General features: G+C 39.9%; 1 protein-coding gene and 1 non-coding gene across 3 annotated transcripts; one reads left to right on the top strand and one right to left on the bottom strand.

Moving 5' to 3' along the window:
* Positions 1-882: 882 nt before the first annotated feature.
* map1lc3b (microtubule associated protein 1 light chain 3 beta) lies at positions 883-9627 on the bottom strand. 2 transcript variants are annotated; one of them, XM_062961642.1, is made up of 4 exons: positions 9469-9627; positions 4398-4453; positions 4180-4286; positions 883-2457 (listed from the first exon to the last, which is right to left on the bottom strand). In XM_062961642.1, the coding sequence occupies exons 1-4, from the start codon at positions 9506-9508 to the stop codon at positions 2283-2285; spliced, it is 378 nt and encodes a 125-aa protein (XP_062817712.1). In that variant the 5' UTR covers positions 9509-9627; the 3' UTR covers positions 883-2282. The 2 variants fall into 2 exon arrangements, with proteins under 2 accessions (XP_062817712.1, XP_062817711.1); XM_062961641.1 differs by having other exon boundaries at positions 9352-9622.
* Positions 9628-13655: 4028 nt separating this feature from the next.
* trnam-cau (transfer RNA methionine (anticodon CAU)) lies at positions 13656-13728 on the top strand. Its single transcript has one exon. It is a non-coding gene; the product is annotated as a tRNA-Met (tRNA).
* The last annotated feature ends 342 nt before the right edge of the window (positions 13729-14070 follow it).

Genomic DNA, 14070 nt, shown 5'->3' with positions numbered 1-14070 from the left:
GGCCAGTATTTGAGTCCCTTTGGGGAGAGAGGATGGGCTACAAATAAATTATTATTAAAGTTGGGTAATGAAGCGTCTGTGGAGTCTAATCAGTTAGGATCATGATTAAAACTCTCCCATCATCCTCTTTATTAGTCAGACCAGTATTTGAGTCCCTTTGGGGAGAGAGGGTGGGCTACAAATAAATTATTATTATTATTATTATTATTATTATTATTATTATTATTATTATTATTATGTTAAAGTTGGGTAATAAAGGGTCTGTGGAGTCTGATCAGTTAGGATCATGATTAAAACCCTCCCATCATCCTCTTTATCAGTCAGACTAGTATTCGAGTCCCCTTGGGGAGAAAGGGTGGGCTACAAATATTGACACAAAGGCATAATATGACACAGCAAACGAGATATACATGCTGGATTTCTATCACAAAATCACAAGTCGAACACTTCCCAAGTGTTTAGGACTGTGATGTATTTTCGGATTATGCGTGCATTGTTGTTGTTGTTGTTGTTATTATTATTATTATTATTATTAACACAAGTTGAGTCCACAGCAGACACTCTGCTGGCTGTTGTACTGGATCACACGTCGGACATGATTATTATTTTATTCTTATTTTTTTAAAGTAGGGTAATGAAGGGTCCAGATCCCTCAAGCCACGTAGTAGCCTTTGGTGGATCAAACAAACAGAGACTGATGACAGATACTGTAAATAGAAACAAAGGTCCCATAATTTCTGAAGCGGAAAGATCCATCAATGCCATAACAGTGAAAGGGAGAATGAACTTGGTTTGAGGTCATGGGCTTTTGTCTGCTACATCTCCCACTTTTCACGCGCACTTCCGAAGGAGAGTTTGTAAATAACCACAAATTCTAAACAATTTCAGGATGGAATCATCCATATCCGCATATATATATTTTTGTAAAAAAAGCAACATTTGTACAAGCAGCACTCAAGTGATCAATTAAAAGGATGGCTGTCTCATGAAAAAAAAATGCTACGTTGAACAGTAGTAGACTTAAAACGAAATCCTACAGCGAATGTCGACGAGCAGGTACAGAATGGATGCATGCAAAGGTACACATATCAGAGTGACATCCTACTGTGTGCCGACGTTTAGCACGGCTCTCTCCTTCCCTAAGCGGAAGTCAGCTTGCTTTAAATGCAATTTAATGCACGCACATTTAACATACAAGGATAATAAGTTTGCTATATTTCAGTGGGAAAACAGAACGTTTACCTAAAAGATTGCTTTTGCATAGGGCGTGCCCTGTCTAGAGTAAAATTAAATTCGAGACCCCATGCTACGGACAGGAACCTATTCTCTGCTTTTTTTGTCATCGGGTGTTGCCTGGTCTAAACAAAATAAATAAGCCTGTAACTCACATGGAAGGAAACAAAAATCACAGGTCTTTTAGTCAGGATGCAGTGCAAACATTGTTTCCTCTATTTCAACAAAGGTAGAAAGATTAATACTTAATATAAACTTCCAATTGTCATCTCCAAACGCAGCTCTCTCAAAATTTAATATAAACTTCCAATTGTCATCCCCAAACTCTCAAAATCTTCAATTGTCATCTCCAGTCCCAACAGTAGGATTAAAAACCAGGCCTTTTTGCTGTGATTTCACAAAGCACGTCTTAATCTGGAAGGTTTTCTTACAGAACTGTTAATTGTTTTTAAATTACACAAGTAAAGCTGTCGTGTTTTGAGTTTTATATATATATACATATATTAATAATTAGCAATCTGATTTTTATTCTAATCTTCTAATGCAGCGGTACGAGCGAATTAACGTCCTCCCTCCCCAGACCCCGCGGCACCACTTTTCATCAAAACACAAAAGGAGTTCAAAGCAACTAGGGTCTTCCACTCGTGTTTGTTCCCTTTGAGGAGCTGAAACAGAACTTAACAGAAGGCAGGGGAGTTTGGTTGATGCTAAACATTTCCGTTCCTATGATTACAGTAAGAGGAACATCCCTTTTATTGGCAAATTAACACACATGGTTATGGGTCTCAAGACAAATCCCGGAGGCCTTTAAATGCCCGTGTGAATGGATATAGCAGGCCTACGAAGCGGATCTACTCGTCCATAGTGGCATTCATCTGCTCAATATCCACAAACAAAAACAATAAAGTACGATGAGGATGCCCTCTAAGCACATCTAGTGTGAGAGCAGGTTGGTGACATCCCTTTCTTTCTTTCTTTTTTTCTTTTCCTGTTGAAGGGAGGGAAGGGTAAGAACTATCCTAGGCTACAAGCCACCGGAGGGGGACGGCTTACGCAGAGGACTCCATGCCGAATGTTTCCTGGGAGGCATACACCATGTACAGGAAGCCGTCCTCGTCCTTCTCACTCTCGTACACCTCCGAGATGGGCGTCGAGACGCTCACCATGCTGTGTCCGTTCACCAGTAGGAAGAAAGCCTGGTTGGAGTTCAGCTGCAGGCGGCGCCTGGAAGACAGAAAATGAGCCTTCAGAGAATGGAAAGGGTCCTCCAAATATAATAAAGGTGATGAGGGCCTGGAGAACAAGCCCTATGAGGAGCAGCTTAAAGAGCTGGGCATGTTTAGCCTGCAAAAGAGAAGGCTGAGAGGAGACATGATAGCCATGTACAAATATGTGAGGGGAAGTCCTAGGGAGGAGGGAGCAAGCTTGCTTTCTGCTGCCCTGCAGACTAGGACACAGAACAATGGCTTCAAACTACAGGAAAGGAGATTCCACCTGAACATCAGGAAGAACTTCCTCACTGTGAGAAGGGCTGTTCGACAGTGGAACTCTCTTCCCCGGACTGTGGTGGAGGCTCCTTCTTTGGAGGCTTTTAAGCAGAGGCTGGATGGCCATCTGTCGGGGGTGCTTTGAATGCGATTTCCTGCTTCTTGGCAGGGGGTTGGACTGGATGGCCCATGAGGTCTCTTCCAACTCTACTATTCTATGATTCTATGATTTTGAAATCTAAAATAGGGCAGAGGTAGTCAACTCAATATTTACAGTGTTCCCGCACTTCTCGTGGGGGTTACATTCCAGGATAGCCCACAATAAGTGAAAATCCGCAAAGTAGGGATACTATATTTATTCTATGTGTGGAGGAGAGCAAACCACAGACCACTTACTACAATAATAACTGCAAAAGACCACCCGACTGAGATCTGCGCGCATCATCCAAAAATACATCACACAGTCCTAGACACTTGGGAAGCATTCGACTTGTGATTTTGTGATACAAAATCCAGCATAACTATCTTGTTTGCTGTGTCATACAATGTCGTTGTGTCAATAATAATAATAATAATAATAATAATAATAATAATAATAATAAAATACATCACATAGTCCTAGACACTTGGGAAGTGTTCGACTTGTGATTTTGTGATACAAAATCCAGCATAACTATCTTGTTTGCTGTGTCATACAATGTTGTGTCAATAATAATAATAATAATAATAATAATAAAATACATCACACAGTCCTAGATACTTGGGAAGTGTTCAACTTGTGATTTTGTGATACAAAATCCAGCATATCTATCTTGTTTGCTGTGTCATACAATGTCATTGTGTCAATAATAATAATAAAAAACTTTATTTATACCCCGCCACCTTCTCCCGCGGGGACTAGGGGCGGCTCACATGGGGCAAAACCCTTTGCACACCACAAAAATCCACGAAACAGCGAAAATACCGCAATAAATGTGTACGTTAATATTAACTGAAAACCCGCAAAACAGCGAGGGAGCAAAAAGTGAACCACGAAATAGCAAGGGAACACTGTATTGTACTATATCATAAATGGACAATCCGTGGAGACAGAGGGTGAACTATAATCTTTTAACATAGTGATTGTTGCTCTTTAGAACATAGTTTATGTCCCCAGATGCTACTGAATGACAACTCCCACCACTTTTTATTATCCGCCACACAGACTGGGGATAATGGGAATAGGGCTGGGGAAAATGTTAAAGGACATTTTAATGTCAAATATTATATCTACAAGCAACTTCCCTCCATTTTTTCCTCCATCCCAGCAGTAGCACTTGTCTCTATTACTGAAAATATCAATGTGGGTTTAACATTCACAAATTATCCCTCAGTGACAGTAGTACCCATCTCAAAGAAGTCAAGTATAAAAAGGACTTTCTGGCTTAAATGAAGATAGATTCACAGATAGGTTCATTACCTGATAATCTTGATCAGTTCGCTCATGTTGACATGATCTGGGACCAGAAATTTAGTTTTATCCAGAACAGGAAGCTGCTTCTCTCCTTTATACCTTTCAATGATTACCTGTAAAAAGATTACCAGAGTACAGATGGAATCAACAAGCTCTCTGTGAAGCCAGAGCCCCCAAAATAGATGTTTTGTAATATTAAATATATATATTAGGAATCTACTCACTGGTATCTTCGTAGGATGCTGCTCCCGGATAATTCGGACATCTTCTACTCTTTGTTCTAAGGTTAGAAAAAGAAGAGAGAGTTGTGGCAAAAGTGCTTGCCCGACTGAAAACCAATATCACTTACGCCCTCTTTCTTTGAAGCTTTTATGGAAAAAAAAAAGTTTATTTTCCATAATAGAAGCACATATATAGGCAAACCAGAGAAACACGCATGCATTTTCTTGATTGATGGAGAATTTCACTAGAAATGGGTTGTTTTAGTATCACTTATTCAAGACCTTGCTGCCAAGTCTTCTCAAAAGAAATATTTACTGGTATATTTATGCTTCTCTTTGTCTGCAGTAATGCTTCTAAACAGAATCTATTCTGCATTAGAATGGAAATTACTACATATTTTATCCTAGTTATATTGAAAGTTAGCTAACTCCTATGCTCAAAAAAAGTTACATGAAGATATCTATGCTGAGATGGAGACCTAAAACAGAGATAACTTTAAAATGCTTATTTGCTCTAATAACATATAAAACATTTATTTTTCTGGACTTAAACAGCTCCGAGTTTCATCCCTGCCCTGATGACAGACCACCTAGAAAACCCATTCATGCTCCTTAAGCCTGATATAAAAAGTACTTCAACATCTTAAATGCTTCTAGCAATGAGTGTTCACAGTCCACTTCGTATCTTATTTGTCATCATAATATGCATTTGTTTGTGAGATGCTGCAAAACTATGCTTTGTTACTAAGCATGCTAACATGGCTGCCTCATGGAGGAAAGGATGTGGGATAAAATGTGGTGAAAACGTATCTGTTGCTTCTATTTGGAATTCCCCCCCTCCTTAATAAACACAAGTGAAAGAAGGTGACGCATACTTTTCTAGAAAAGACAATCCAGCAAGGATGACCTTTACTTTCGTTTTCAGCAGCGAACAGCAAAACAAAGCCATGATCCTTGCTCCCTTTGAGCAAACAAAGAAGCAGGAAAACCATTTCAAAAGATCAAAACATTTATTGAGATGCAATTGATTGGAAGAAGCAAGAGAACAACAACTGAACCTCATCAAGGTTCCTGGATCACTTTCAACAACCAAACCCAAGGCTGATTGCGAGAACAAATTCCCAATGTTCTTCAAGCGCAGGCACTAACTACTCAGTGCTTCCTCCAACTCATCCTACTCAGGTCTGGTAGAGGTCACCTTTGAAGGAGTGTTTTAGTCATCAACAGCAGCAGGAAAAATGTGGCTCCATGATGCAACACTATCCTTTGTCTCATCACAACAACAAACTGACACAGCAGATTAAAAGCAGGAAAGTTCATGGATTCCTCTAGTCAGCTTTAAGAAAGATCGGATTCAAGTGTTGAAAAGGGTAACACAGGCTCACAAAAGAACAACCCTGACCCTACAGAAAAGTGCAAACAATCCCCAAGTTACAAATAAGACAAGTTCTGTAGGTTTGCTCTTAAGCTGAATGTGTATATAAGCTGAAATATGTACATTTTAAGTGTAACTCCATATATCTATATCTTTAAGAAGTTTTGGATCACACAGGGGAGGTGTGTTTCCTTTGCTGTCTGTGCCCCTCTTCAAAAGATTTTTTCACCTCCTCTTCTGTACCTGTGACAATTGTATTTTGTAAAATCTGGCTTGTTGTGGAAACAAGGATTAGTGAGAAAGTTTCAGTGGAAGCACTTTCTCCCCAGGATAATAATGAAATTGACTCTTTCAGGAGTGAATTTCATGTTGTCTCTCACTTCATGTTGTCTCACCTTCATTCTTAACTAGAAGTTGGTTCTAAGTCGGGTGCTTGAAACCCGGGGACTGCCCGTACGTACGACAATTTCCTATCTAAGAAAAGGAAGGTTTGAACTACAAACACCGAATCCCACACAAGAAGCATTCAGCATCTATGAAGAGGCCTTATCAGAGCATATACATAAGTTATGTAAGACGTCCACCACTCATCTAGAGTGTCTTGACTACTGATAAATAAAGGAGAGGCCCTACCAGACCTGTAAGTGCTATAAACAAGGAGGTGGAGTGGGGAGGAGTGCTAAAGAGGCAGCCTGCCAGCCCCACGACAATACCCTGCCAGCCAGAGGAAAAGGCTGGCACACTTGGCCTGTTTACTTCTCCTCTGGCTTTCCAGCTCCAGGAAAGCCAGTCAAAACAGGCCCAGCATTCTTGCTGCACGTCACAGCCTCATCCCTTGGCCTTTTCAAGTCTGTTTGGAGGTAAAGGTGGGATCAAGCCTAAAGGAATCAACAAACAATATGTAACTGTAATGGGAGGAAATGAGGACAGCAGGAGGGTCTTCAATCCTTTGAAAGAGAACCAGGAAGCCCTCCTTGCCCTCATTACTATTACTGATTATTATCATTACTGATTCTTCTCTCTTCCTCCTTTACTGATTGCTATTATTACTGACTCCTCTCTTGTCCTTCTGGGTGATTATTATCATTACTGATTCCTCTCTCATCCCCTTTACCAATTGCTGTTATTACTGATTCCTCTCTCCCTCTCATCATCATTACTGATAATCATCATCATCCCCGATTCCTCTCTCTTTAATCTTAAGCAAGGAATACACAGAGGCGGTTTACCAACAAACATATACCCACCTAAAAAAAATAAAACCCAAACCACATTGTAAAAATCATAGCACTATGCTATGGAATTCTTGGGTTCATAGGGCACAGAGAAATGGCTCAAGACCGTGTAAAACTACAACTCCCAACATTCCCTTAGCATTGAGTCGTATAGGTTCAATTGGTTCAACAGCCTACTGGTTGTTAGGCATTGTGGAAGTTGAAGTCCAAAACACCTGGAGGGAGGATCCAAGTTGGCACAGGCCTAATGTATATGCAGCTATGTCTCCCCAATTTTCCTAAAACAACATGGAAAATGCACAACAATCCAGTGATTCCGGACATAAAAGCCTCCAACAAGACAAGACTGTTACCTTCCTGAGCAACAACAACACTGTTGGCTTCCTGAGCCTTCTCTCAGCTTCCCTATTAACGCAGCTAGAAACAAATATAAAGCCCCAATACATCTTTATAATAAATCTATCCAAATATAAATCTCCTTTTAAAAGAAAAAAAAGCACACCTTAAAGAGACCGTACACTCTCTTCAACTTCCCTTTTTTCAGCCCTTCCTTGCCCCTCTTCAATTTATAATAAAGATTATAATAAAGGGTCTATAATAAAACCTTTCCAAGTACACCCCTACAGATAATAAAATATCCCCATTATAAAGCTGCTTTTTAAAAAAAACACCAATTTCTTTTAAAAGAAGAAGAAAAAAACTAAAAGTACTGGTGTGGGCTGGTCTATGAGGTCAAGAAGAGTCGGAAGCGACTGAACAAATAAACAACAACAAACAATCTCTTTGCCTTTCTTTTTTCAGCCCTTCCTTGACCCCTCCCCAGTATAAAGCCCCAATACACCCTTATAATAAAACCTTCCCAATATAAAGCTGCTTTTGGAAGAGGAATAAACCCAAAAGCACACCTTAAAGAGACAGTACAGTAGAGCCTCGCTTATCCAAGGTTCTGGATTATCCAAGCCATTTTTGTAGTCAATGTTTTCAATATATCATGACATTTTGGTGTTAAATTCGTAAATACAGTAATTACAACATAACATTACTGTATATTGAACTACTTTTTCTGTCAAATTTGTTGTATAACATGATGTTTTGGTGCTTAATTTGTAAAATCATAACCTAATTAGATGTTTAATAGGCTTTTCCTTAATCCCTCCTTATTATCCAAGATATTCGCTTATCCAAGGTTGGATAAGTGAGACTCTACTGTACTCTCTTCGGCGTGTCCTTTTTGCAGACCTTCCTTGACCCCTCCCCAATAGAAAGCCCCAGTACACCCATATATAACAAAATCTTCCCAACAGAAAGCCCAAATGCACACCTTAAAGCAGGGGTTCTCAACCTGTGGGTCCCCAAATGTTTTTGGCCTACAACTCCCAGAAATCCCAGCTCTTAGGATTCCTGGGAATTGAAGGCCAAAAACATGCGGACCCACAGGTTGAGAACGACTGCCTTAAAGAGACAGTACACTCTTTTCAGCCCTTCCTTGACCCTTCCCTAATATAAAGCCCAAATACACCCTTATAATAAAACCTTCCCGATATAAAGCTGCTTTTAAAAGAGAAAAAAAACCCAAAAGCACACCTTAAAGAGACAGTACTCTCTTCGGCTTCCCCTTTTTGCAGACCTTCCTTGACCCCTCCCCAATATAATGCCCCAGTACCCCCATATAACAAAATCCTCCCAATAGAAAGCCCAGAAGCACACCTTAAAGCAGGGGTTCTCAACCTGTGGGTCCCCAAATGTTTTTGGCCTACAACTCCCAGCAATCCCAGCTCTTAGGATTCCTGGGAATTGAAGGCCAAAAACATGAGGACCCACAGGTTGAGAACGACGGCCTTAAAGAGACAGTACATTCTTTTCAGCCCTTCCTTGACCCTTCCCTAATATAAAGCCCAAATACACCCTTATAATAAAACCTTCCCGATATAAAGCTGCTTTTAAAAGAGAAAAAAACCCAAAAGCACACCTTAAAGAGACAGTACTCTCTTCGGCTTCCCCTTTTTGCAGACCTTCCTTGACCCCTCCCCAATATAATGCCCCAGTACCCCCATATAACAAAATCCTCCCAATAGAAAGCCCAAAAGCACACCTTAAAGCAGGGGTTCTCAACCTGTGGGTCCCCAAATGTTTTTGGCCTACAACTCCCAGCAATCCCAGCTCTTAGGATTCCTGGGAATTGAAGGCCAAAAACATGAGGACCCACAGGTTGAGAACGACGGCCTTAAAGAGACAGTACATTCTTTTGAGCCCTTCGTTGGCCCAATAGAGTCCCTCAGAAACAAAACAACCCAAACCCAAACTAGGCCTCACTCTTCATTTCAATACAAAGGCCTGAAAAATAAACCTAGGCCTCTCTTCCTCATAATGTAAGCCATCCCAAGCCAAACATGGCTGCTTTTGGGCCTGGTTCCCCTCAGGAAGCCTTTCCCTCGGTCGGAGGAAGGCCTAGCGGTTCCCCCACCGAAGCTGCGCCGCTGCTTGAAGCTCTTCTCCGAAGGCATCCTCGTCCTGCTTCTTCCTCCGCCTCCGTCGAGCCTCCTCCACCACAACAAGCCCAGTCAGCTGACCCCCTCAGCGGAGGCCACGCCCACTCCCGAGCCTCCGCCACCGCGCCTGCGCGAAAGGGAGGGGCCGGAGGGAAAAGGCGAAGGGAGGCCAAGCGAGGTTGCTAAGGCGCCTGCGCGGGGAAGGGGCGGCCGAAGCCAGAGCTGCCGCAAGGGCGGCGCGGTTACGTCACCGCGCACAAAAACGTCCTCGTTACCGTAGTAACGCGGGCTAGGAGTTAGGCTTCTGAGCCGCTTGTAGGCCCTTGAGGTAGTTTGACAGAGTTTATGTTGTTGTCGTCATTATTATTATTTACTTCTAATAATAGTTATAGGTGTGTAACTATAATAATATTAATAGTTCTAATATAATAATAGTTATATAATAATAGCTATAATACAGGCATAGGCCTTCCAGGTGTTTTGGACTCCCAACTCCCAGAATTCCTAACAGTCTCAGGCCCTTTCCTTTCCCCCCTCAGCCACTTATAATAATAACTATAATAATAATAATGTTATAATATAATATAAAAATAGTTATATAATAATAGCTATAATACCGGCATAGGCAAACTTGGGCTTTCCGGGTGTTTTGGACTCTAGCTCCCAGAATTCCTAACAGCCTCAGGCCCTTTCCTTTTCGCCCTCAGCTACTTATAATAATAATAGTTATAATATAATAATAGTTATAATATAATAATAGTTATATAATAATAGCTATAATACAGGCATAGGCAAACTTGGGCCTTCCAGGTGTTTTGGACTCCCAACTCCCAGAATTCCTAACAGTCTTAGGCCCTTTCCTTTTCCCCCTCAGCCGCTATAATAATAATAGTTATAATATAATAATAGTTATATAATAATAGCTATAATATAGGCATGGACAAACTTGGGCCTTCCAGGTATTTTGGACTCCAACTCCCACCATTCCTAACAGCCTCAGGCCCCTTCCTTTTCCCCCTCAGGTGCTTATAATAATAATAGTTATAATATAATATAATAATAGTTATAGAATAATAGGTATAATACAAGCATGGGCAAACTTGGGCCGTCCAGGTGTTGTGGATTCCAACTCCTACCATTCCTAACAGGCTCAGACCCCTTTCCTTTCCCCCTCAGCCGCTATAATAATAATAGTTATAATAATAGTTATATAATAGCTATAATACAGGCATAGGCAAACTTGGGCCTTCCAGCTGTTTTGGACTCCCAACTCCCAGAATTCCTAACAGTCTCAGGCCCTTTCCTTTTCCCCCTCAGCCACTTATAATAATAATAATTATAATAATAGTTATAGAAAAATAGCTATAACACAGGCATGGGCAAACTTGGGCCTTCCAGGTGTTTTGGACTCCAGCTCGTGTGTAACTGTAATAATAATTATAATAATACTGCATAAAAATAGTTATATAATGATAACTATAATACAAGCATGGGCAAACCTGGGCCGTCCAGGTGTTTTGGACTCCAACTCCCACCATTCCTAACAGCCTCAGGCCCCTTCCTTTTCCCCCAGGCAGGAAGCAGCCAGACTTTGAAGCTGCAAGGCTATTCAATGCTAATCAAGCTGGCCAATGGCAACATTTACACTTGCCTCCAACAGACAAGAGTTCTTTCTGCCTCCCTGGGCATAATTCCACAGATATATAAACCCCACTTGCCAAGTTTCCAACAGATCTCACAATCTCTGAGGTTGCCTACCATAGATGCAGGCAAAATTTCAGGAGAGAATGCTTCTGGAACATGTCCATACAGCCCGGAAAACTCACAGCAAGCTAGTGATTCTAACCATGAATGCCTTCAACAACAGAATTAACTACAGTTGTCTTCGACTTAACCGACTCATCCATAATCCAATTATATTACTATTATGTATTCATTTATATGTATCCTCTCTGCACTTGGCTCTATATATATACCTGGGTGAATATGCATTTATATTGGGAGACAGACATCCTTGCCAATCTTCAACAGGTCCCTAACAGTGGATCCAAATCTTCTCCCTTTGGCTCATATTGGGAGCCATTATGAAACAGTGAGTCATAATTGCTTGCATTTAATGTATATATGTTTTAAAAAAATCAATAACCATTAAATATTGCTCAAGTGGAAGACAGTCATATCATAATACCCACTGACCTATAAGGGAAGGTAACTTTACCCATTATTATTACTCCATTAAATCCATCTGTAATATGGGACTTTTGATTTTAACCTCTGATGTAGCTGAATTCATGCAATTTGATACCACTTTAACTCCCATAGCTTAAAGCTACATAATCCTGGGAGCTGCAGTTTTACAAGGTTTTCAGCTTTCTCTTCCAGTCAAACTACAATTCTTGGAAACCCATTGCATTTAGCCACGGCAATTGAAAGATATTAAACTGCATTCATTCTACAGTGCAGATGCACTCCGAGCTGGAATAACATAGTATAAATTTGCTTTGCTTTTCCTTAAAACATGCAAAGTAGTTGGTTGCAAGAGACAATGACCACCATCCATGGCTTTTCTTTATTATTATTATTATTATTATTATTATGTTTAAGTATATCCCATTTTCTCTCTCCTCAAGAAGACTCAAGGCAGCAAATGCTTAAAACCATACATCATCATCATGTTTATCTCCTGCTTTTTTCTCCTCAAAGGAGAGTCAACGTGGCCATGTATCTATTAATAGTGTTGGAATGTATTATTACAATAAAAGCATTTCATTTCAATACAACCTAAAATATAATAACAACTTATGATCGTGATAAACCAGGTGAGCTGCCTCATCAGAATGCAATGGTGCACATTAGAATTACCTATATAATAATATGAAGGTACTTGAGTCACAGGAAATAACTTGGCTATGAGTAATCTGTAATTAAATATTATTATTTGCAAGAGAACGATGAATGCAATAACAGCAGCAAAAGAACAAAACACATTCCAAAATGGCAAAAACAGCAGTCAGGATTAAGTAGTTTTGGCCTATGTTTTGGTGGAGCGCAAGTTAATAATAATAATAATAATAATAATAATAATAATAATAATAATAATAATAAGTTACAGTGAAGATGCACAGATAAATCACCATGTCATTAAAATACCTGTATTATAATGCATACAAGAAAGAGTAAAACATCAATACCACTGTTTAATTCTACTATGTTTTCGTTTTCAAATTGTACACTTTTATTTCATTTTCAAATATTTTCTTCAAGTCTCTTTGAAGAGAGAAAAAGCAAGATAATAATTTAAAGGTTTTCACTTATAATTTGTTTAAAACATTATATTTATACTTTTTGCTTATACTTAAACTTGTACTTCCCATGTTTTTATTAGTTTTCCAAACTTGTATTGTTTTATATAGTTGCCTTGAGCTGCATTATTAAATAATAATAAATAAAGTTATTAAAAAAGTTATTATTATAGGGAGAAAGGGAGGAGTACTAATAACATATTATAACTATAATTATGACCATTATTATAACTATTATTGGAGCTGCAGTTTAAACTGGTGTCAAACTGCATTAACTCTGCAGTATAGATGCACGCTTGGCCGAGGCTGGTAACTACAACCAATAGTAATAACTATCTGGGGCTAATTATAATTTGTACAATGAAACAGTAATATTTAATTACAGTAGAGTCTCACTTAGCCAAGCCTCAACTTATCCAAGGTTCTGGATAATCCAAGCCATTTTTGGTGTCAATGTTTCCAATATATCGTGATATTTTGGTGCTAAATTCGTAAGTACAGTAATTACAACATAACATTACTGCGTATTAAACTACTTTTTCTGTCAAATTTGTTGTATGACATGTTGTTTTGGTGCTTAATTTGTAAAATCATAACCTAATTTGATGTTTATTAGGCTTTTCCTTAATCCCTCCTTATTATCCAAGATATTCGCTTATCCAAGCTTCTGCTGGCCCGTTTAGCTTGGATAAGTGAGACTCTACTGTATGTATTATTATTATTATTACCATTATTATCATTACCATGTACGAACTGAAATAGTTTGAATGGTGAGAATTGCATTCTAAATATCTGGAAGGCCCAAGTTGGCCCAGGCCTGCTCTATAGCAGAGGGATGTGCAACAGCGCTTTCCGCGGGAGCCTCGTTGGCGCAGTAGGCAGCGCGTCAGTCTCATAATCTGAAGGTCGTGAGTTCGAGCCTCACACGGGGCACGCCTCAGTTATTTTGTGTCTCTTTTCTTCCATCCCATATTAGTTGCTAGTGCAATTAAAACTCTCTTTTTCTTTACCTCTTATTTGTCTGAATTTTTAAATTCCCCTTTTGCAAAAATATTGCATCTGCAGTTAGTTATTCTGTACGCCTGGGCCTAGAGGTGGGGCTCTCCTTGTCCATCAAAGCCTCGGGGGCGTGGCCTTAATGTGCACCACCCAATCACTGTTCCAGGGAGGCGTGGCTTTCTTTGACAGCTTAAGCCTCTGACGTCAATGGGGGCGGGGCTTGACACAATCAGGGATCATCGCCATGAGGATTTTGTAACAGAGAAGCCTGGGCTA

This window comes from Anolis carolinensis, unplaced genomic scaffold (genome assembly GCF_035594765.1).
Source record: "Anolis carolinensis isolate JA03-04 unplaced genomic scaffold, rAnoCar3.1.pri scaffold_9, whole genome shotgun sequence".
NCBI lineage: Eukaryota > Metazoa > Chordata > Lepidosauria > Squamata > Dactyloidae > Anolis > Anolis carolinensis.
The sequence above is the reverse complement of the archived record's forward strand: the minus strand, read 5'-3'. Positions and strand labels throughout refer to the sequence as shown.